Below are 23,044 nucleotides of genomic sequence, written 5' to 3'. Positions count from 1 at the left end.
ATCTTAGGTTTTTCTTAAATTGTTTTCCACAGATATTGGTAAATACTTAATGGGGAAAGAGTGAGTGATTTTTATAATGTATATTTGAGTAACATTGAAAAGGAAAGTCTAAGAAATTATTCAATTTATAGGAATTTCATAGTCTTTAAGGATGATAATTTTCACGGCTAACCAGTATGTGCCAGAATTATTTGACATAGGTCAAATCAGACATATTTCTCTCCATATTAGAGTTCTGGGGAACATTTGGTAGGAGACAGTGCTTTACATATTCTCTGTGGGCCAGACTCTGTCTAGGCTATGCTTTAAAATGAGGAAATAAGGTATCATCAGATTTTGAAAATGGTGTTCTCATAATTGAAGGTTTTTTTGAACTTTTGTGGGGAGGGAGAAGGAGGTATTGCTATAGGAAAACTTAGTAAAACAAATTTCAGTTTATTTGTTATGCTCAAATTGTATAATAACATTGTTCTCATTTTGTGTTTTTATTTTAGCCATATTAAATGACATTTTTTGTATGCTGAAAATATTTTTAAGCTCAAAAGTGTACTAGTTTTTCTTTGATTTGAAAGTAGTTCCCAGATCCCTTAAACTTGAATACTGTTATTATCAATCAATATGCTTTTACCATTAAGATTTCCCTGCTGATACTCTTTAGGTTCTTATCTTTTAAAATGAAACTGGAGTTTTAATGTCAAGATAGTATACTTGGAATATGTTTCTATGTGAACCTTTTCCTCATCCCTCTTCTCCCCCCTTGTCTTATGCCAGTGAGTTCCTTCGGGGTTACTCCTGCAGTAGGTGGACTGTCATCGGGGACAGTTGGGGAAGCTTCGACAGCCCTGAGTTCAGCAGCCCAGGTAGCTTTGCAGTCTCTCTCTCATGCAATGGCATCAGCCGAGCAACAGCTGCAGGTGCTGCAAGAGAAACAGCAGCAGCTTTTGAAGCTTCAGCAACAGGTTGGAGACTCTTTGGCTCTTTGTTCATGCTGTCTCTAAACTTCAAAAGCTGAAAAAGTACTGTAAAAATGACCATTATTTTCGTAAAGGAAAGTAGGTTGACCGATCTGAGCTAATCAGTTTCTACAAAAATGGAGGTAACGTCTTTGTGATATATCTAAATTTTTTAAAAATAAATAATTTTTTAATAATTATCTGGGGGAATATAATTGTTATTTTTGGGGGACAATCTCTAAGTACAATCCATTCTGTTTCAACACTCTTGGTCAAACGTTAGCGTTACCAGTTAGAATTTTTATAGATTGGACCTCCTGAAACGTTTTAGAGGTGAATTGAATTCACGTGGATTAAAATTTAGTAATAATGGCAGGTGCTTTGGAGATTTCATTGTGGTCTAAATGCAGTCTGTGAGATATCGTAGGTGACATTATTTTACGTTAGGCACCATGAGAATCTACCTCCTCCTGTTAATATTTTGCTTTGAGGAGAACTTTGTCTCCTTATTTACATTTATTTGTTCTTCTTCCTTTCTGCCTTTGCTTTGTGGAAGTCCTTGTTCCCCAAAATGAAAGGAAATTGTCAGGAAAGGAAATGACAGGAAATTGTCATCAGATATTTAATTAAGTTGGTATAGCAAAGAATACTCAGTTCATGTTGAGTCCATTTTTTAATTTATTTTCATTTTTGTTTAACTAAGATCTAGTTAATCAGATCATGTTTATCTTCGTAAGCTCTTTTCCTGTGTAGTACTCCCCACAGTTTGGGCAGGCAGGACTAGTCTATATGTTGTGGCTTTTACTTCTTTTACAGAAAGCAAAGCTGGAAGCCAAGTTACATCAGACGACGGCTGCAGCAGCTGCCGCGGCGTCGGCGGCCTCAGCAGTAGGTCCTGTTCACAACTCTGTGCCTTCCAACCCAGCGGCGGCCCCCGGCTTCTTCATCCACCCATCCGATGTTATTCCACCCACTCCAAAAACAACACCACTTTTTATGACTCCACCACTCACCCCACCCAATGAAGCAGTTTCCGTTGTGATTAACGCTGAACTTGCACAGCTTTTCCCAGGCTCAGTTATTGATCCCCCAACAGTCAATCTTGCTGCACATAACAAAAATTCCAACAAGTCCAGAATGGTAAATTATTATATTTTAAATAGGTGTTCGCTTAGACATTTAAAGATATTTTATTGTATACACTAACTTGAGAAGGCAAACTTTTCTTACGCCAACTTGATACATCAAATTAGATTGTTTTATAAAGTACTACAGAATATACATCAGGAAATGAGACTTGTTAATTTGATATTATGGTTATTAGTTGTATAGAGCAAGAGTAATATCAATATAGAGTTATACTTTTTTCTTTCCTAGAATCCACTTGGTTCTGGTCTAGCTCTTGCAATTTCTCATGCTTCACATTTTCTTCAACCTCCACCCCACCAGTCCATTATTATAGAGCGAATGCATTCAGGTAATTCTTGACTTTCTTAAAATATTTTTCTTGCATAGTCTGTCAGCCCATTGAGTCTTAATATTCTATAGTTTGATTTTCCTTTGCAAATACATCCCATCTGTTCCTGGGTAAGTACATTTTACCAAGAATAAGCACTACATCAGGCTCAGCTGGGCTCACCATGTTGAATGCACGAATGCTGCTGGTTAGGGTGGCTAGTTTTATCCAGACCCTGAATCTGACCTGTGTGTGAATCTTGCCTGTTGAACTGTGATGGTCATAAGTATCTGCTTCCACTATAGCTGCTTAATTATCATTACACTAGAAATTACACTTCAGTATTTTTAAAGACCAGCATTCTGGTGTTGAAACCATTGCCAGAAAATAACAGAATTACTGCTGATTTTAATAACTGAGTAAGACTAATGACACTTCATGGTCTCGATAATTCAATTTTACCTAGGTTTGTAGTCATACCTCTATGCTAGTGACCTGTGACTGGGATAGGTGCTTTCAGTGAGAGCATGTTTACCTAGTAAACTGTGGGCAATTTTAACCTTATAATCCTACCAAATTGTTAGTTCTGGGTTTGAGCTGCAGCAGAATTCAACAGAATCCTTCTGTGTGTTTTATAGCAGAGAATAATATGAATGTAATGCATACTTTGTCACCTTTCATCATATATGAATAGTTGAACCATATTTGCCTTATTGCATTGGGCTATTTATTCTTTGAAAGAGAGAGTTTTTAAAAAAATAATAAAATTCTTAATGGTGTTTTCTGTTCAACTTATCCTTCACTGGTATCACCATTAGTGTCTAACATTTAGAATGTGACTTGTTGGTGTGCACTGTTCTGAAATGTGAGCAGTTGTTCACACTGCAGTTCGCTTTTTATCAGTGGAATCAACTGTAAGTTATAGAATTATGTTCTTTGTTATTTAGTGGTTTTTCTGTTTAGGAAAGTGTTGGGAACTACCTTTTTCTACTAAACTAGCTCCATTGAAAATAGCACAAGTTCTAGTTGGGTCCCTTCACTGTAAAATGCAGCTCTTAAGTTTTTGAAGTACTCCTCACCCCAACTTGGTAAAGAAGGAAAATAATTCTATTTTAATGATTCTGTCTACTGTTTCACTACTTGGGCTTATTCTGAAATGTGTATGAGATGAGAGATGCAAATCTGCTCTTTTTCCATTCCTCTCAGATCATTTTTGTTTTTCATTAGTGTGAGCATCTCAGCCATGCTGAGTGTGATTTTAGTGCTTACACGGAGAGGCTTACTGCCTCTTTATTGTGGCCCTTGAGAGTGAGCTATTGACTTCACCTGGTACTGAGTAGCTGAAGAGACAGTGATATGTCAATACCTGGGCAAAAACATTGTTTGAGATACCTGTGTCTTTCTTTATTGGAGGACCTTCCTAAGGGATTGTTTTAGTGGTAGTACTGACTACGTGTGATTTCCGCCTTGTACTTTTTACTTTACATCGTAACCACAATATGAGATCTAACTCTGTAAGAAGTTAAACAAGGCTTGAGAAAACTAAAATCAAGGAATACAATTTGATATCATTAATGCATCTGTTTGGGAAATTTTTAAAAAATGACCAGGGGACCAAAAGAAGATCACATTGATACTTTTTAGAATTAATCCATATACTGTTTTTGGTAATACAGTTTTTCAACTCTACTGTTTTAAATTAAGCTTGTATGTACAGTTGGTTGCTGTCACAATAACAAACTTACTCTTGTATACTTTTTACTTAAGTCTTAACTAGCATGGATTGAGGTTTCAGAAAATTTTTGAGGGTTACTTACTTACTTTTCTTCCCATCTGTTTGTTGTTTAATAAGTTGATTTCATATTTTTAAGATGCATGTTCCCACCTGTTTTTGAATGCATCTTTTGGTGAGTTGAAACAGTAGTAGTTTTTGTCAACTCTTCCTCTCTCTCTCTGATAGGAGCAAGGAGATTTGTGACCTTAGATTTTGGCAGACCAATACTGTTAACAGATGTATTGATTCCCACTTGTGGAGACTTGGCCTCCTTGTCAATTGACATTTGGACATTAGGAGAAGAGGTGGATGGGAGGCGACTGGTAGTGGCAACTGATATAAGCACCCATTCACTAATTCTGCATGATTTGATACCACCTCCTGTGTGCAGATTCATGAAGGTAAAGAACTTCAAGACATGAATTGATATGCTTTTCATGTTTCCAACAAATTATGAAAGATAGACATATAATTAAAAAATATAACTATCCTTTTAAATACATTGCTCAGGATTTTATTTTTGCAGATGGATGTGTATGTATATTCATGTTTTTTTATTTCAGATCACTGTCATTGGACGTTATGGAAGTACAAATGCCAGAGCCAAAATCCCATTAGGATTTTACTACGGTCATACATATATCTTGCCTTGGGAAAGCGAACTGAAGTTAATGCATGATCCTTTAAGGGGAGAGGGTGAATCTGCAAACCAACCAGAAATTGACCAGCATTTAGCAATGATGGTTGCCCTACAGGAGGATATACAGTGCAGGTTATTAGAAAATTGCAGTATATTTTATTTTTTATTTATTTATTTATTTATTTATTTATTTATTTATTTATTTTAAAGATTCTATTTATTTATTCGACAGAGATAGAGACAGCCAGCGAGAGAGGGAACTACAAGCAGGGGGAGTGGGAGAGGAAGAAGCAGGCTCATAGCCGAAGAGCCCAATGTGGGGCTCGATCCCACAACGCCGGGATCACGCCCTGAGCCGAAGGCAGACGCCTAACCGCTGTGCCACCCGGGCGCCCCTGCAGAATATTTTAATCTTAACTGAAATCCTTTTTTTTCTGTGTCTTACATGTGTTTTTCAAGAAATGTCTTTGCATAGATATATAGAAAAAAACAAAAAGATGGTGCACCTGGCTGGCTCAATCAGAGAAGCATGTGACTCTTGATCTTGGAGTTGTGCGTTTGAGCCCCACGTGGGGTGTAAAGATTACTAAAAAATAAATATATAAACTTTAAAAAAGAAAAAGGAAAGAACAAAAGGAAGTAGGAAGCTAGAATGTTACAATATTTGGTAAATTAAAATACTGTGTTTAAATAATTGGCTTCATTTATTTAGTACTTAAGAATTGACTAATTCTTTTTAATGGTTGTTAACAGGTTTCAGAGATTTAATTTTTAGTGTACATTTTAGTTCCATATAAAATGGAACATTGCAGGAATTATTTTGTATGTTTATTTTTTATTTACAGGTATAACTTAGCTTGTCATCGACTGGAAACTCTTTTGCAAAGTATTGATCTTCCTCCTCTTAACAGTGCTAACAATGCACAGTACTTTTTGCGAAAACCAGACAAGGCAGTTGAAGAAGACAGTAGAGTTTTTTCTGCCTATCAAGATTGTATTCAGCTACAGCTTCAACTGAATTTGGCTCATAATGCAGTGCAGAGGCTCAAAGTAGCTCTTGGTGCAAGTCGGAAGATGTTAAGTGAAACGTCAGATCCAAAAGATTTAATTCAGACGTCTTCCACAGAGCAGTTGCGTACCATCATCAGATATTTATTGGACACTTTGCTCAGTCTCCTTCACTCTTCCAATGGTTTGTATTTGGCTTCGGTTCTTTAAATGCTAGAAATGTATTTGATATGATTTTGTTGCATGTTTTGTTGTTGTGTTAGTATTTCCTAGTATTGTTCATTTTGATATTCTTTGTAATGTGAATATTTACAAAATGTGTTTGTAGGTAACTGCTTCCCCCCCCAGCCCGTATTTCTCTCTCTCTCTCTCTCTTTTTTTTTTTTTTTAAATGGTTTTTCTTTTATTTTTTTCTTGAGTCTTTGCTGTTGATGTGGCACGTCATTTAGTTTGGCAAAATATTAGATACTGTTATTGTGAAAACTGTTAATAAATGCTAACAGTATACTGTCATTTTCTAATCAAGAGCTATTTTTGATCATTACGCATGCGCACACAAACATACTAAACTATCTGAATCACCCGACACCACACATAAGAAATATAGTTGATTCAAATACTAGCTTTTCTCCTCTCCCAGTATTTAACAATTAACATTCTACATACGAAGAATAAATAAATGAATAGCAAAATAAATAGAATATAATTGGTTACTGATTGCTGGTAAAGAAGAAAGCGGATATTAGAGCATACACTTAAATAGGAAATTTTATTGTTTTCTGTTTTGTAATAGGACACTCTGTTCCTGCAGTTTTGCAGAGCACATTTCATGCCCAGGCCTGTGAAGAGCTTTTTAAACACTTGTGCATCAGTGGAACCCCAAAGATACGGTTGCATACTGGTCTTCTACTTGTTCAACTCTGTGGTGGTGAAAGATGGTGGGGTCAGTTTCTTTCTAATGTTCTTCAGGAATTGTACAATTCAGAGCAGCTTCTCATCTTTCCACAAGATAGGTAGGTCAGAAAATATTGGAGTTGTTTTTTTATTAGTAATTTCAACTTTTCACAGTTAGGGTTCAGATTTTGAAATTCCGTGTATGTGGATCTATCCTGAGCAGAGAAATGAAGCACATCTTCCCAGGGTTTGGGATGCTCAGCGAAGCACATAGTGAAGAAGATTATACATGATACAACTAGACTACATGCTTTAGTTTCCTAGCTGCATCTGTAGAGTTTATAGATCTGTGTTTACAAGTATTTCCTATCAGATTATGTTACTTCATGTGTTAAATGTATTCTTTTGAGACTATGATAAAATTATCTGCTGGATTTCTTATGGATATAGTTAGGAAATATAGCCAAGAGTTTGAGAAGAGCTAATTTTAACATCATAGTTCCAGATATAAATCGTGCTAAGAAACACAGTATTTTAATTTATCAAATAGTCATTTGTTAATTTCAGTGTGAATTATTTTTTATATGAGCAGATTGATTCATACTGGCATTTTATTTATATCTCTTTTTTAGGGTCTTCATGTTACTTTCCTGCATTGGTCAAAGATCACTTAGTAATAGCGGAGTATTAGAAAGCCTACTTAATCTGTTGGATAATTTATTGTCACCTCTTCAGCCACAGTTACCCATGCATAGGAGGACAGAAGGTATTATTTATAGAGGTCATCTTTAGTAAAAACATAAGATTCCTATAAGTACTGCTTTTGTAAAATGACTAGTGTGAAGTACTTATTTTAATATTCATTGCTGTACATTTTGTTAATACTTTTATGCTGTAGACTTTTTAGAATGTAGGCTTTCATGTGATTGACTGCCATATGGTTATTGCTTTGTAAATCTGTTCCTTTTTATTATTTGAATTTTGAACTTGGGAACTATTGTAATATGTTTTTTCTGTACTATCATAACTAAAATCGGACTCTTTAAGTCTCAGTTTTAGGTACAGTTGCTTTTCTGGTCATTCATAATGTATTTGAGCAACAAAATTGTTATCGTAACAAAAACTTCAGAACTTAGTTTAAAACTATATGATTGGGAAATTGAGAGATTTTTTACTTAGTTACGTGGAAGTCTAAGAATATGACCTTATACTTTGTTTCCTAGTTTATAAATTATTATCTCTTAGATTCAACCTATAATCAAGAATCTATTTTCATACCATAAAGCCTTTGTCATCCATTAGATTCAATGTGTTAGTCGGTTTGTAGCCATAGGTTCCAGTTTTGAGGCTTATTATAAACAAATATTAATGTTAGTAGTGATATGGTATGTTTTGAATTTATAAAATGTTTTATCTCATAGTTATCTTCTCAGACTTCATTAGAACTCTTAGAGTCACCTGATTATTTTTTCCACTGTCACCTGTGTATAGGAGTACTAGATATTCCCATGATCAGTTGGGTTGTGATGCTGGTGTCCAGGTTGTTGGATTATGTGGCCACTGTTGAAGATGAAGCAGCAGCTGCAAAAAAGCCTCTGAATGGTAAAGACAGGGAGAGGTTTCTGACAGGTATCAGAAATTTATAATAATCTGTTGGTGGGGATTTTGAGTGACTACGCGGTTGTTCCAGAACTGGCTATTGGCCTGGAGGTTCCAGCTGTATGTAATTTATGTAAAATATGAATTAAATTTACTAGGAATCTGTTTTAAGGGTAGAATTTATTTTTGAAGGACTTTATGGACAAGCCCCTTATCTGACCATGACTTTTAGTGTTTAGATACAAGCGTGTCTTCATGAGGTTTTTTTCCCTTGCTCATTTAAACACTTTCTAATACCATACGTGTAAGTGAATTTACGAGTAGAAAATCTGTGAAGAGTTCTTTATGTTCTTGAGTATAGTGTGTCTATTTACCATTATGAAGTACAGTTCTAATTAACTATAAAGAGCTTTTATGCTTAGATATGAAAATTCCTGGATTGATTGTTTGTTTTGTTTTGTTTTTGAGTTTCAGTCTCTCTCTATAAAATTTTGAGGCATAGAAAAATTTTAAAGTTAAATGAAATCCAACTGCAGGACAAATTATTTTCTTCCCTACTTCCAAGCTAACAACACTTTTCATAAAGGGTTTGAACTAGCTACATCTTACATCTAAATATAGTCATTAAGTGTGTAAATTTTGAATTTTACATATTGTCAGGATTCTAGTATTTAAAAAGTTCCCTAGAGGTGTCTTACAGATAGGTGAATCAATTGGTTATGATGCACATTATGTTTGGGAAAAGGGTGGGGAATTTTTTCCATGTCGAGGGAATATGTCTTAAATATTTAGAGTCTAAGGGTCAGTTTACTCATAGGATATTACATATAACTACCATATAAAGTTAGACTATTACAGTATTGGAGATATTAGTTTTTATTTATGTCATTGAGATACTGTGGAAACGCATTGGTGGAAGACATTTTTTGTAGGTTTTGAAGAATTTGAACGGACTTAACAAATGGGTGGTAGAGAATAGGAAAGGATGTGTTTAGGTTAAGCAGGCATGCACAAGTAATTGGAGATGGGTCAAGTGTGATGTTGAACAGAAGAATGATACTTCAAGTAATAGTCTGGACACATTTTTAAAAATGAGAAAAAGTAGAGCTACACAGCATGATTTTTGAACTTAATTTTGCATTCATTAAGTCAGATTATTGAATATTTTCTTCTTGGGTCCTTAGGCAGTAGTGAGCATTTGTTGTTGTTTGAACTGAGTTACATCAGAGGTGTGTTGTACAAAAATTACTCTTAACTGTGGAGAAAGATAGCTGTTATCTTAAAGGAAAGATTGGAGACAGAAAACTCTGATTTTAAAGTCATTTAGGGTCTAGAGTAGCCTTTCTAGGGTCAGATCTTACTACTGATTTCATTATAATGGTAATTTTCTTTAAAACTGCTTTGTCATGATTGACACATTGATAAATTTGTGTTTTCTGGGTGTAGAAAGTGCTTTAAAGTCACATTTAATAGAATTACTAATAAAACTTTTTCTTGCTCTTATAGGTAACCAGTGGAGTTTTATTAACAATAATCTGCACACTCAGAGCATAAATAGGTCTTCCAAAGGCAGCAGTAGCCTTGATAGGTTATATTCCAGAAAAATCAGAAAGCAGCTAGTTCATCATAAACAGGTAATTTTCAGTATGCTTTTTAAATTTTGATGTTTGAGAACATTACTTTAGGTTGCATAAGATAGACTCGTTATCAGATGTTAGGTATGCTATTTTAAAGGAGGTGCTTAAGAAAATTGTTCAACAGTTTTGAGACTGAGCGTCCTTATTTGTAAGATGGCAACAATTTGTAGGTTATGGATTTTTGTGAGGTCCTTTAAAGTGTCTACCTCTTCCCATCTCTACTGATACCATTCTAAGTCAGAGGCCATCATTTTCTTTGTCTAGTCACAAGGTATTTCTCTTTGTTCTTTCTCAGTCCTTACCTTAACATTTCCTTCTTGAATTCTTAATAGCTTCCAGTTGACCTGTGCTTGAAGGTCAAAGTCCTTAACATGGCTTCAGGGTGTCTATCATGGGTCCCTCTCTGTAACTTACAGGTTTGAATTTTAGTCTAGCCATATTGAATTTGAATTCATGAACACCCAATCCCAGTTTTCTCATCCAGGACTTTTGTATGTGGTACGTTTCCCTCCCCACCACCCCCCAACATAGTTTACTCTTTTGCTTAGATAACCTAACTTACTAGGCATTAGTTTATAGTCACTTCCTCAAAAAGGTTTTTCTCTCTTTTCTAAATTAGGATAGTACCCCATACAATATATTCCCCATGTGTCCTATATTTTTTCCTTTCATTATATTCATCATAAATTTTTGGTAGGGATTCTTTTATTTTGTTAACATGAAATTTGTGTGCTTCACTGTGAGTAAATAATTTCTTAAAGTATTGTTAGGAGTCTGCATGCTCTTTTTTTTTTTTTTTTTTTTTTTTTGCTCAAAATGATTTTTTTGAGATTCATCCATATTGAGTATATCAGTGGTTCTTTTTTATTCTTGACCACTATCCCCATGAATGTTCCAGAATCTCTTTATCCATTTGCCTGTTGATGAACCCATTAGTGTTGGTTTATTCTTTTTGAAATACAAACAATGCGCATATATGTCTCTTCTGCTTATCATGCAAACGTTTGCATATACTCAGTTGTTCTTTCACACAAAGTCATATATTAGAATGTGGTTTTTATTGTAGGACACCTGTGCATATATCTTTTTTTTTTCTTACTTGGTTCCATGATCCCCTATGAAATCGCACATACAATTTGTTCGATATGCATTTTACTGTGTAGAAGTGAATTTATAGGTGATATCAGATTCTTAAGGGCCCTTTATTATTACAACTTTTTAAAATGGGTCTTTCTCTTTCTCTTACGGTATATACAAGATTAAATACTATATTCTTGATAAATAGTATGGAGCCTAGTGTGTTGTCAATAAATATTTATATAATTGATTTAAACTGTAATTAGAATTTATATGAAAATCCTTAGAATATCTGACAAGTTTGTGAAAGCTTAGGCCTTTTTAAAAACATGGGCTTAGCACTAAATTATTTCTTTTCACTTACAAGTATTTCAACTGTGAGCTATTTGATTTTTTTGCGGGAAAAATGATGTGAAGCTTTTCCCTCAACTTTTTTTTTTTGACTCTTAACTAATTTTAGGTGATAATAATTTGCATCCTTTCAAAATCAGCAAATTTATGAATATTTAACATTTATGCTTACTGTATTTACTTTAGGATATGAAGTTGAAAAACAAACCTAGAGTATAAACCCAGTAGATTTTTCTTAGTAAAATATTACTGTTTTATTCTTTACTATGAAGGACATTATTGGGACAGTGGCAAAACTTAAAAAAACAATGGGGTGTGAGGCATAGTTGGTAGTAGTGTATCAGTATTCTCTGATTTTGATGGTTTTATTATTTTGCAGGAAAGGATCTTGTTTCTAGGAAATAGACACTAATGCATTCAAGGGTGACTGGTCATCAGGTTGCCAACTTATTCTCAAGTAGTTTAGGGAAAAAATGTCTTTTTTCAGTAATTAAAGTTGCTGATTAAGATTGTGGTTGTTTTGAAATAAAAAACATTTTTATTGTAATTGTCCTGTGTTTATCATAGAACTTTTAGGACAATTTTCTGAAAATACTGATTTATGGTAGTTCTTACACACACACTTGTTGATTATCTAATAAATGTGCATGTTGTTTTTAATTTATGACACATTTTTCTTCATATATGGAGATTACAGCCCAGTGAATATTTCTTTGTATTAGTTAAGTTTTTTCCTGATAACAAAAATATCTATCAAAAATAGAAATTAAGAAAAGGTTCTCCGAAGAAGTAGGTTTATTATGTTCTTTTTTTAATTTTAATTTTAATTTTTTTATTATTTTTTGAATAATAATATTTTTTATTATGTTCTTAACTGAATTATTCATTTATTATTATGGCTGTTACTTTCCAGTGACTTTCTATTTAGAAGAATGTTCTGCCTTATATGGGGATGTGGTTAAGTCATTCAGTGGATTTTTAAAGTCTTCCTGTGGAGACATTTTTTTCTTTGTTTTGGTTCATTGCTACTGTCGAGTGGTTGCCAGGGGTTAGGAACTGGGCAAATGGGATAGGAGGGACATGGGTGGGCAATATAAAAGGACAGCATGAGAGAACCTAGCGGTGGTTCATGTGTCTACACATATAGAATTAATACAAAAACACAGATATATACTCAAAAGAGTAGAAGTGAAACTGGAGAAGTCTGAATAAAACTGGTGAATTTTACAGTGTCAGTACTCTGTTGTGGTATTATAGCTTTACAAATTATCATTGGAGGAAATTGGATAAAGTGTATAAGAGATCTCTCTTATTTCTTACAACTGCATATCTACAGTTATCTTGATAAAATTTTTAATTACTAAAGAACATAGACATTCTAAAAAATGTACTACTCTTGAGGGAGATTGCTATAAAAACAAAGCTAAGAATATTGTACAATAAAAGTATTTTCCCCATATATTTAAAAACCAGAAAATATCAGTCTCATTGGTGGCTTACATAAGAAGGTCTTCCACTTACTTCTCTTTTCCTATGGGTGAGGAATTAGGTTTTAATTATAACTTGGAGTGATCAGTCAGCATTTGGAAATGACTTTCCAGCAACACAGTTAAAACTAAATCAGGGAATTATTCCATTAATTGGATGTATGAAGTCTGTGAGGTATATAATAATTTACTTTGTTCTTTTTAACACTGTTAGCTTAACTTAGGTTAAAAAGTTAGATTTATTTATTTTTTTTTTTTAAAGCAACTTAACCTATTAAAAGCTAAACAGAAAGCTTTGGTGGAACAGATGGAAAAAGAAAAAATACAAAGTAACAAAGGATCATCATATAAACTTCTGGTAGAGCAAGCAAAACTAAAGCAGGCTACCTCAAAGGTATGATCTTTGCTTTTTAATGTAATTAGTTTGGGACAGTCACTTTTCTTTTCAATATGTTTAATTGAGTAGTTAAATATTTTCAATAATAAACTTAAAATTTTGTTATTTTGCTTATCAACAGAAAAATCTATTCTAAACGCCTTTTTTTGAGGGAAGGTAGCTTTTAACTCAAGGAAATATATGATAAATATATGATAAATGTATGTTTCCAGTGTGCTTCCTTTAAAGTGGATTGCGTGCCGGTAAATTTAAGATAAAAGATCCAAGGAAATGTACGGTTTTCTTAAAGTGTTCTTTCTAAGTGAAAATTAAATCCATTGATTTGTAAATAAAATTTTAAAATACAACTTAACATATATTTTTTAATTTGGGGGATAACACATGCAGCAACCAATTTTGTTTATTGTGTTTCTATAAATATGAAGTTATAGTTATTCCATCAGATTTTAAGATAACTTGAGTTAATACTCTACTTATAAATATAACATCGGTTTCTTTATCCATCCACCTCTTACGAATTATGTTTAGGATGTTTGGTAATTTTTTTTTGGGATGTTAGATTTGACCTAATGTAGCCTTAACATAGAATTTCACTTTTCTGAAATTCTGTTATGTATTCTATACCTTACTCTCAACAGGACTTTAGGTATATTGATCAGTATAGCTTTTAATAATCTTATTTTGAAGCTATGGTTTATCTAAAATTTTATTCTTTAGAAGTTGTGAATTTTCTGAGTGAATATTTTCATTCCATAAATAAATTTATACTGAAAGAATTTTCATTCAGTAAACACTGATTTAAATATTGTAATTTTTTTCTATGCAGCATTTCAAGGATTTAATTCGGTTACGTCGGACAGCAGAATGGTCCCGTTCTAATTTAGACACAGAAGTTACAACAACAAAAGAAAGTCCAGAGATAGAACCACTTCCATTTACCCTGGCCCATGAACGCTGTATTTCAGTAGTGCAGAAACTTATTCTGTTTCTGCTCTCCATGGATTTTACATGTCATGCAGATCTCTTACTGTTTGTTTGTAAGGTAGGTAAACTAATAGGCATAATTTATAATTACAGACTGAGAGGGTAAGAAGAAGAAAGAATGCATTCTTTAATTGGTTTTTGATTATGAGTAATAATAGTACTTTTATTGGTTTTCCTTTATGTAAGTCAGGTTTTTTTTATCGTGCCTTGAAAGACTTAAAAAATATTTTGTCCCTTACTTCTTAGGAGATGTGACGTCTTAGGAGATGTGATTTATATTTTAACCTAGTTAAAACTAAATCAATGTAGATTTGAAATGTATGTAAGGTGGATATGTCTATCTCTAAGCTGCCTTTTTTTGTTAGCTAAAATAGGATATATACAAGTAAGCGTCAAATTATGGTTATGAAGGGGTTTTAATACCCTGAAGGCTTTCTTGTAGCATATTCATTGTTTTTAGAAATTATTCTTAACTATTCCACCAAGAGTTTTTTTTTTTTAATGATTTTATTTACTTATTTTAGAGAGAGAGAGAGAAAGCTCTCTTGTGAGTGCTCGATGTGAGTGGGGGGAGGGGCAGAGGGAGAGAAGCTCAAACAGACTCCCCGCTGAGCATGGAGCCCAAAGCAGGCTGATCTCACAACCCAGACTCATGAGATAGTGACCTGAGCCAAATCACAAGTCAGACACTTAACTGACTTAACTGACTGAACCACCCAGGCGCCCCACTATTCCATCATTTTTAATGAGATTTTAGTATTCAATCATGAAAATACATTTCTTTGTTTTTCATCTCAAACAATTATTTTGACACCAAAAATATATCTCATCATTGAAAAGTATTATTCCAATAGTTTGTTTTTGGAGAAAACATTTGTAATTGCTGTAATTTCATAAAATGTATTGCAGGTTCTTGCACGTATTGCAAATGCCACGAGGCCAACTATACATCTGTGTGAGATTGTGAATGAACCTCAACTGGAAAGACTACTATTACTTTTGGTTGGAACTGACTTCAATAGAGGAGATATATCTTGGGGTGGTGCTTGGGCTCAGTATTCCTTAACTTGTATGCTACAGGATATATTAGCAGGTTTGTCTGGATTTATTTTTCATAGGGTATGTCCAGATTAGCTTGCCTTAGCTCGAATAAGTAATATTTAAAAGAAACTGTAACCCCCCAAAGTGAAAGAGATCTGTTTAATGTTACAGCAGTAGCAACTATTTAGAATTACTTTTGTATTTAATTATGTTGACAGTTGTATACATGTTAAGTCTTTATGGAGGAGTTAGGTTGTTAAAGCACAGGAATATCATAGCTAGTCGATTTCATTATTAATATCAGTAATGGGCTGCTTATTAGTACTTCATGTGGCCTTGAGGATTCTATGTGCCTTAGTCTTTTTATCTGTAAAATAGGACAATAAGAGTACCTTCTTATAAAGTTGTTTTCAGTAAGTGAGTTAATATATGTAAAGTGATTATAATAACTCCTGTTCATATTACACGTTTTGTGTAAACATACTAGTTACTTGTCTTTAACATTTGAGGGTAATGCAGTGGGTCCTAGCATTAAGGAGATAGGTGGGGAATATTTTGCCTCAGACTCTTTTATAGTTGATAGCACATACATGTTGCCATTCTCTAAACTGGGGGAAAAATATGCTTTAATATGTTTTGGAGGTCTGTTAATAACTTATTAAGACAGTTAGGACTGTTCTGTTTTGTACAGGGGAGTTGCTGGCTCCAGTAGCTGCAGAAGCCATGGAGGAGGGAGCAGTGAGTGATGATGTAGCTGCAACAGCCGGGGACTCTGATGACTCCCTGCAGCAGTCTTCAGTTCAGTTGCTGGAAACTATAGATGAACCTTTGACACATGATATAACGGGTACATTCCTTAAATTACATTTTATCTAAGATAGTCTTAGTGTTCTTTTTTAATTTTTTAAATTAAAATATATCTCAAAATTAAGAATTTTAGTGAAGTAGATAATTAGTTTTCGTATTTTTGTCTTAGGGCTTCGGCCTTGGTAACCACATCAGTTAAATATGATAAATATGTTTTGGTTTGATTCTCTGAATGAATGCTTGTTATAATAAGATGTAGTCCTTTCATAATGTCCTTATTTTGATATGGTCTGATTTGGCTCTGTTCAAGAAAATACAATCTAGAAAACAGTTAAAGGTACGCACTGGTGCAGATAGCAAAGTTAAAGGCTCTTACTCTTTAAGATCCAGCCTTTTCGGTGTATTTTCTTTCTTTTTTTGTTGTTTTCTGCCTTTTTAAAAACTATATGTATACCTTGGCATGTACAGTCCTTTGTTCCTTACTTTTTGAAGAGGGTATTTTAGGGGCGCCTGGGTGGCGCAGTCCTTAAGCGTCTGCCTTCGGCTCAGGGCGTGATCTCAGCGTTCTGGGATCGAGCCCCACGTCAGGCTCCTCTGCTAGGAGCCTGCTTCTTCCTCTCCCACTCCCCCTGCTTGTGTTCCCTCTCTCTCTGTCAAATAAATAAATAAAATCTTAAAAAAAAAAAAAGGTATTTTAGTTATTGCTGTGTATGTTGCGGGAGCTGTTGGTCATTTCACCCCTTTGTCATTTCTCAGTCTTACATTCTCTCATAATTTTATCCTTCTTACCTGATGTTCCCTTTATCTGCAGTAGACTTCCTTCTCTTGTTTGCAAGATGAGCTCCTTATCTAGGATTCACATAAAGCTTGCCCTCCTCCAATAAGCTTTTTCCACCACCACCAGCAGCAGTGTTGGAGACTACCTTCGGTGCTGCCTTCTACTCTAGATGGTTTCTTACAGCACTCATCATGCTGTAGTTGGTTTAATTTCTGTAGTGTATCTTCACCTCTGGACTTCAATTAATTCATTGGAGAGCAGAAGTTTGTTTTATTAATCTTCACATACTCAAACCCTAGTGCAGGCTGGCATGCGCTAGGCATTCTAGAAATGTATGTTGAATAAGAGGGTGAAAAGGATGGGAAGGTAAGATTTATTGTAAGGCATAGAAATTTAGTTAAGAACTTTGAGACATCTGAGAGCAAAATAACTTCTAATTCAGAATAGAAAAATAAGGTGATTAGCAGCTTTTCCTATAGGAGCTACTGGGTGGAGAGGAGCGTGACCCTCTTCTATCCCTCGTGATGGCGTGTGCTCATCCACTGATACCAGTGGACTCTGAAAAGGGGAAATCATCTGGCAAAAATGTTACTTTGCCTCCTGTGTTCAAGGCTCCCATTTGACTTGATGCTGTGAACTTTGTTCATACCAACTTGCACAGAAACAACAGATGGCTGTGATTGAATTAGCAAGTTATCAAACCAGTGCTGAGTCTTGAATTCCCAGAGTTCAAGGTGGTGGGACTCACCGTTTTGCCAAGGGTGCTTTTAGAAGTATGTTTCGTGGGGCCTACATGTTTGCACCAAACAAAAACCTGGCACCGGTGGCACCACAGAGTGAACATAACACGGAAGTGATAGGCCATCTACTCTGCCCAGGCTGCCTGGCCTTACCAGTGCTGGTCATGTCTAAAGGTCATCGTATTGAGGAAGTTCCTGAACTTCCTTTAGTGGTTGAAGGTAAAGTTGACGTGTACCAGAAGACCAAGGAGGCTGTTTTGCTTAAAAAACTTAAAGCCTAAAATGATATCAGAAAGGTCTATGACTCTTGGTGAATGAGAACTGGCAAGAGCAAAATGAGAAACTGTCATTGTATCCAGCACAGGAGACCAGCATCATCTATAATGAGGACAGTGGTATCATCAAGGCCTTCAGAACCATCCCTGGAATTACTTTACTTAATGTAAGCAAATTGAACATTTTGAAACTTGGCCCCGGTGGGCATGCGTTTGTCCTGAAAATACTTTTCTGCAAGTAGACAATCTGTATGGCATTTGGCATAAGGCTGCCTCCCTCGAGAGTAACTACAACCTTCCCATGCACAAGATGCTTAATGTAGACCTTAGCAGAATCTTGAAAAGCCCAGAGATCCAGAGAACCCTCCGAGCATCATGCAAGAAGATTCATAGCAGAGTCCTGACGAAGAATCCACTGAAAAACCCAAGAATCCTATCGAAGCTAAACCCCTATGCAAAGACCGTATGCCAGAACGCCATTCTTTGCCAGGCCAGGAGTCACAAGCTCTGGATGGATAAGGCAGCAGCAACCTCAGAAGCCAAATCAGATGAGAAGGGGGTTTCAGGCAAGAATCCTGTGATGGTGAAGATGGGAAAGAAAGCTGTTGGTGTGAAGGGTGTGAAGAAGCAGAAGAAACCTTTTGCGGATAAAAAAGGCTGCAGCTACCAAGAAACCAGCAGCTGTGAAAAAACCTGCAGAAAAGAAACCTACAACAGAAGAAAAGAAGCCTGCTGCATAAAAACTTAAATTTGTTTATTCTATAATTGTCAAATCATTTTGAATAGCTAATTTTCAATAAAGATGATCAAAGGCAAGGAAAAAAAAGAAAAAGTTTAATAACAGTCATATGACTTGAAATTTCTTTGCTTTTCACTTTAATACTGGATATCATTTTCTGAAATATTGGATGTAACATAGTGGTTTACATATTGACATATTGGAGGTAGTAAAATGAGTAATGTTCGTTCTAGAAATGGGTAATGATTATTTTCAACAACAAAGTTTATGCAACCTAATTCAACAAGGGCTAATTCCATGGTCTTTTTCCCAAGGAAGTAAAATATTTTTGCATGGTGTTTTTAATTGTATGTTCTAGAGTGATACATTTGTATACTTGCTAATGTTTAGTTGTCAGGTATAAAAATTTAGAGATTTTTATATCAGTAGAAACATGTTACATACAAGTAAAATAACCTTTTCTGTAAGTGAAGGCAATATATTGGTTAATTTTATGTTGCATACTCTCTCAAAATCATTTTCAATTATTTGAAGGTGCACCTCCTCTTTCATCTTTGGAAAAAGATAAAGAAATTGATCTTGAGCTCCTTCAGGATCTAATGGAAGTTGATATTGATCCTTTAGATATTGATTTGGAAAAGGATCCTCTTGCAGCCAAAGTTTTTAAGGTATGATATGCTATTCTTTGCAATTAAAATATTTCATTTTATACTTTTGGCTTAATCACTTAAAACAGGAAAGTATACATATTTATCACTAAATGTAATCCATTATTCATTGTTCTCAAAATTCATTATTTTGCTAAAGGTCCTATAGTAGTACTTTTTATAATACCAATAGAGTAGTATTAGGAAAAGTTGTACCCTTTTATTAATGTAGCCACTATTACTATCTTATATATTAGTAAGAACCGGTAATATAGGCATGGATAAGTTTAGTTGTAGATTACTAAATTTCAAGCAGCATTTAAGCTCCTCTAAACCCAGTTTATTTCAGATTCTAATTCTGTATTAGCTTCAACGTTTTATGAAGGAGATATACCCCTAATATTTTATATTGCTTCTTTTTGTGTATAACAGATTCTTTTTTTTAGGGATGTTAATTATCTCTCAGGTTCTAAATAAATAAGGTAATTTTAAATTTTGGTGTAAAATGAGAATATTACTGATCTATTCCAATAGATCATTAAGATCATAAGTATATTTTGGCAGTTTAAAGGGTGGGGAGAATGTTTATTTTGTAGCCGTATTTGAGTTTAGAAAGTGTAAATAATGTCACTCTTAGTGAAGAGGTAAAAATAAACCACAATTTTTTTTCCACTCTTTTAAGCCAATAAGCAGTACATGGTATGACTATTGGGGTGCTGATTATGGCACCTACAATTACAACCCTTACATTGGAGGTCTTGGAATTCCTGTAGCAAAGCCACCTGCAAACACAGAGAAGAATGGATCACAGACAGTTAGTGTTTCAGTATCTCAGGGTAAGTGTGTGTTAAATTTTAAGTCATGTGCTATTCTTTTTTTTTTTTTTTTTAAGATTTTATTTATTTGTTTGCCAGAGAGAGAGAGAGAGAGAGAGGGAAAGCACAAGCAGGGAGAGTGGCAGGCAGAGGGAGAAGCAGGCTCCCCGTTGAGCCTGGAGCCCGATGTGGGGCTTGATTCCAGGACCCTGGGATCACGACCTGAGCCGAAGGCAGTTGCTCACCTGACTGAGCCACCCGGGCACCTAGTCGTGTGCTGTACTTAAAACAAGTCCTAAGTTTATGTATGTTTTGGCCTTTGAGAAAACGAGTCTGCGTGTACGCTGAGAGGGTTCAGTTTCACAGGTGTGCCTTCAGAATGACAGAGCCGTGTGTTTTGGTGTCAGTCACTTTGGAGGAGCTTCCATTTATGGGGCATCTTTTTCTCAAAATCACACCTAGCAAAATATATTTGTGAGTTGTATGGGATTGCCAGTGATTTTACTTAATTGTGCTTTTTGAAATTTTTTTATGGCTAATAATAAACTTGTATTTTATTTATAAACAGAATGAAGCCACCCTGAATATTATTTTTGCACTCTTCTAGTCATGTAGAATATATCAGACTTTTTTTTTAAATAAAATCTTTCGCTACATTTTGAAACAATCATACCTTTACTGAAAAGTTGTGAGTTTGATACAAAGAACATTTGGGAGTAAGTTGCTAATCTTACTCATTTTTGTTTTGTTTTTATTTGTTCTTTGTACAGATCAAGGCATTTTTCTACATAAGCAATCAGGGAGCACATTCTGTCAAAATTAAGAAACTAACATTAGTGCTAACACTCATACCTCATTCAGGTTTCAGCAGTTGTGTTTAAATAACATCCTTTATACAAAGGGATCCAAAGCAAAATGATGCCTTGCATTTAGTTGTTAGCTCTTCAGTCGCCTTCAGCCTGCTACAGTTCTTCAGAGTTCACTCGCATGGCCTTCATGCTTTTGAAGATTACAGGCCAGTTATTTTGTAAAATGTCCCTCAAAATTTGTGTTGGTGTGCCATTTCCTCATGATTAGTTTATGGTCATGCATCGTTGCCAGAAGTATCTGAAATGTAACGCTTAGGTTTTCTTATTATGTTCTGATAGTTGGTTAATTATTCGCCATTATAAAGTTATTCTTTTCCCTCGTAAAAATTTTTTGTGGGTGTGGGAGAATGGTACTTGGAAACTGTTCTTATAAAAAAACAAAAAAAGTCTGTTCATTGATTTTTAAGCAGACCTATGGTTTCCTGTTTTATTCAGTGGGTCATAATTTGTTATTATTTATTTGTTGCTTAGTGTTTATTAAGGTAAAATAGCTCGATGTTTAAGTTGTCCCAGATTTGACCAGTGGGATGGATCTCCCGTAGCTTATCTATCTCCTCTTTCCTTGAGCACTTCCTTGTTTTCTGGCACAACAAGATGCCCCAGGCTAATTATTTCCTTTTCCTTCCCCAGATTGGGAATTAACTACTTAAGTAAGGACAAGCGTTTTTTGTTTTTTAAAGATTTTATTTATTTATTTATTTGACAGAAAGAGAGAGAGCCAGCTAGAGAGAGAACACAAGCAGGGGGAGTGGGAGAGGAAGAAGCAGGCTCCCAGCGGAGCAGGGAGCCTGATGTGGGGCTCGATCCCAGATCCCAGGACGCTGGGATCCGGCCCTGTGCGGAAGGCAGCCGCTTAACAACTGAGCCACCCAGGTGCCCCAAGGACAAGGGTTTTTTTTAAAAACCTTTTAGTGGAAGAATGTGATTAAGAAACCAAGATTTGGGTGCTAGGTATACTTACTGTTTTGGTGGCTGTTTCTGTGCCCTTTGGTGGACAGATCTAGGGAATGTGTGTGTTTATACACATTTGCATCTATATTTCTATATCTGCCTTTTTATCTAGAACGCCCTGAGTTCATATCAATATATCTGGCTATAATTAACTCTGTAGGCTTCATTTTATTTTTTTAATTTTAAAAAATTTTTATTCAAATTCCGGTTAGTTAGCATACAGTGTAATATTACCTAGACTTCATTTTAACTTTCTGCCTTTCCATATTTGTATCTCTTTTCTCTGACAGCGAGGAACCTGTTTCTCGTTTTCCTTAACTTATTTGCTTCTGTTATCATTACTTCATTTATTTGATCCACCTCTGTCTATATAACCAGTGTCCCATCTCTAGCCTCTTTTGCACAGATGTTGGTACCTGCTGTGGCTGATACTCCCTAACAGATTGTTCTTACGTGAGGATACACTCTTCACCCTATTTTGCATTTGGATGTCAACATTTTTATTGTAGGAAGTAGGACATGAGTAATAATTATCCAATAGCTCTTTTTCTTTGAATTGCTTGTCGTAGCCCTAGATGCTCGCCTTGAAGTTGGACTTGAACAGCAAGCAGAACTTATGTTGAAAATGATGTCTACCCTGGAAGCAGATTCCATTTTACAAGCATTAACAAATACATCTCCTACATGTAAGTGAAAATCACCATTCTTAGAGTATTGCAATGAATGTTTTATCTCTTGATAATTTTTAAGTGCATTCAGCAAGGACAGATTTTTAAATTCCGTGTGTGGTGTGAATCTGAGTGGGCTAAGTATATAGCACCTCTCCCTCACTAAGTTAGAAGCAAGTTGAAAAATAAGACAAGGGATTATTAAATTAGGAAAGTGGAGGGAGAACAAAACACTTCCATTTCGTAGTATGCTTACATTCAGTCGATAAACCTGAATGATGTTTTTGTTATTGTGTTGTGAAGTTAATAAAATTCCTAGAGTTGTCTGATTAGCTAGCTGCCTGGGAGTTCATTGCATTATATCCACATTTATGATAAAGTGGGTTTTTATGTACAATAACCCCTTTTTCGGGAGAGAGATGTTTCAAGACCCCCATTGGATGCCTGAAACTACAGA

At 35.0% G+C, this 23,044-nt stretch overlaps 1 protein-coding gene and 1 pseudogene across 23 annotated transcripts in view; both read left to right on the top strand.

Annotated features, from left to right (window-relative positions):
* The window catches only part of BIRC6 (baculoviral IAP repeat containing 6), a 226,993-nt gene that overhangs the window by 88,846 nt on the left and 115,103 nt on the right, over positions 1-23,044 (top strand). For 8 of the 23 annotated variants that reach the window (XR_003311423.4, XM_026478650.4, XM_026478627.4 and 5 more), the window contains 17 exons: positions 772-959; positions 1,770-2,093; positions 2,331-2,430; positions 4,370-4,584; positions 4,747-4,955; positions 5,669-6,015; positions 6,625-6,844; positions 7,358-7,491; positions 8,217-8,354; positions 9,831-9,958; positions 13,139-13,270; positions 14,100-14,315; positions 15,167-15,350; positions 15,990-16,145; positions 19,172-19,305; positions 19,967-20,120; positions 22,489-22,605. Coding sequence is in view for 22 of the 23 variants with exons in the window: in XM_026478650.4 (XP_026334435.2) it covers positions 772-959; positions 1,770-2,093; positions 2,331-2,430; positions 4,370-4,584; positions 4,747-4,955; positions 5,669-6,015; positions 6,625-6,844; positions 7,358-7,491; positions 8,217-8,354; positions 9,831-9,958; positions 13,139-13,270; positions 14,100-14,315; positions 15,167-15,350; positions 15,990-16,145; positions 19,172-19,305; positions 19,967-20,120; positions 22,489-22,605 (3,096 nt within the window). In the remaining variant the exon portion in view is untranslated. The remainder of the gene's footprint in view (positions 1-771; positions 960-1,769; positions 2,094-2,330; positions 2,431-4,369; positions 4,585-4,746; positions 4,956-5,668; positions 6,016-6,624; positions 6,845-7,357; positions 7,492-8,216; positions 8,355-9,830; positions 9,959-13,138; positions 13,271-14,099; positions 14,316-15,166; positions 15,351-15,989; positions 16,146-19,171; positions 19,306-19,966; positions 20,121-22,488; positions 22,606-23,044) is intronic. The other 15 variants (XM_048222900.2, XM_026478636.4, XM_026478630.4 and 12 more) reach the window with 5 other exon arrangements.
* Positions 16,187-18,988, top strand: LOC113241081 (60S ribosomal protein L4-like; annotated as a pseudogene).

Source organism: Ursus arctos, unplaced genomic scaffold (genome assembly GCF_023065955.2).
Source record: "Ursus arctos isolate Adak ecotype North America unplaced genomic scaffold, UrsArc2.0 scaffold_8, whole genome shotgun sequence".
Lineage (NCBI taxonomy): Eukaryota > Metazoa > Chordata > Mammalia > Carnivora > Ursidae > Ursus > Ursus arctos.
The sequence above is the reverse complement of the archived record's forward strand: the minus strand, read 5'-3'. Positions and strand labels throughout refer to the sequence as shown.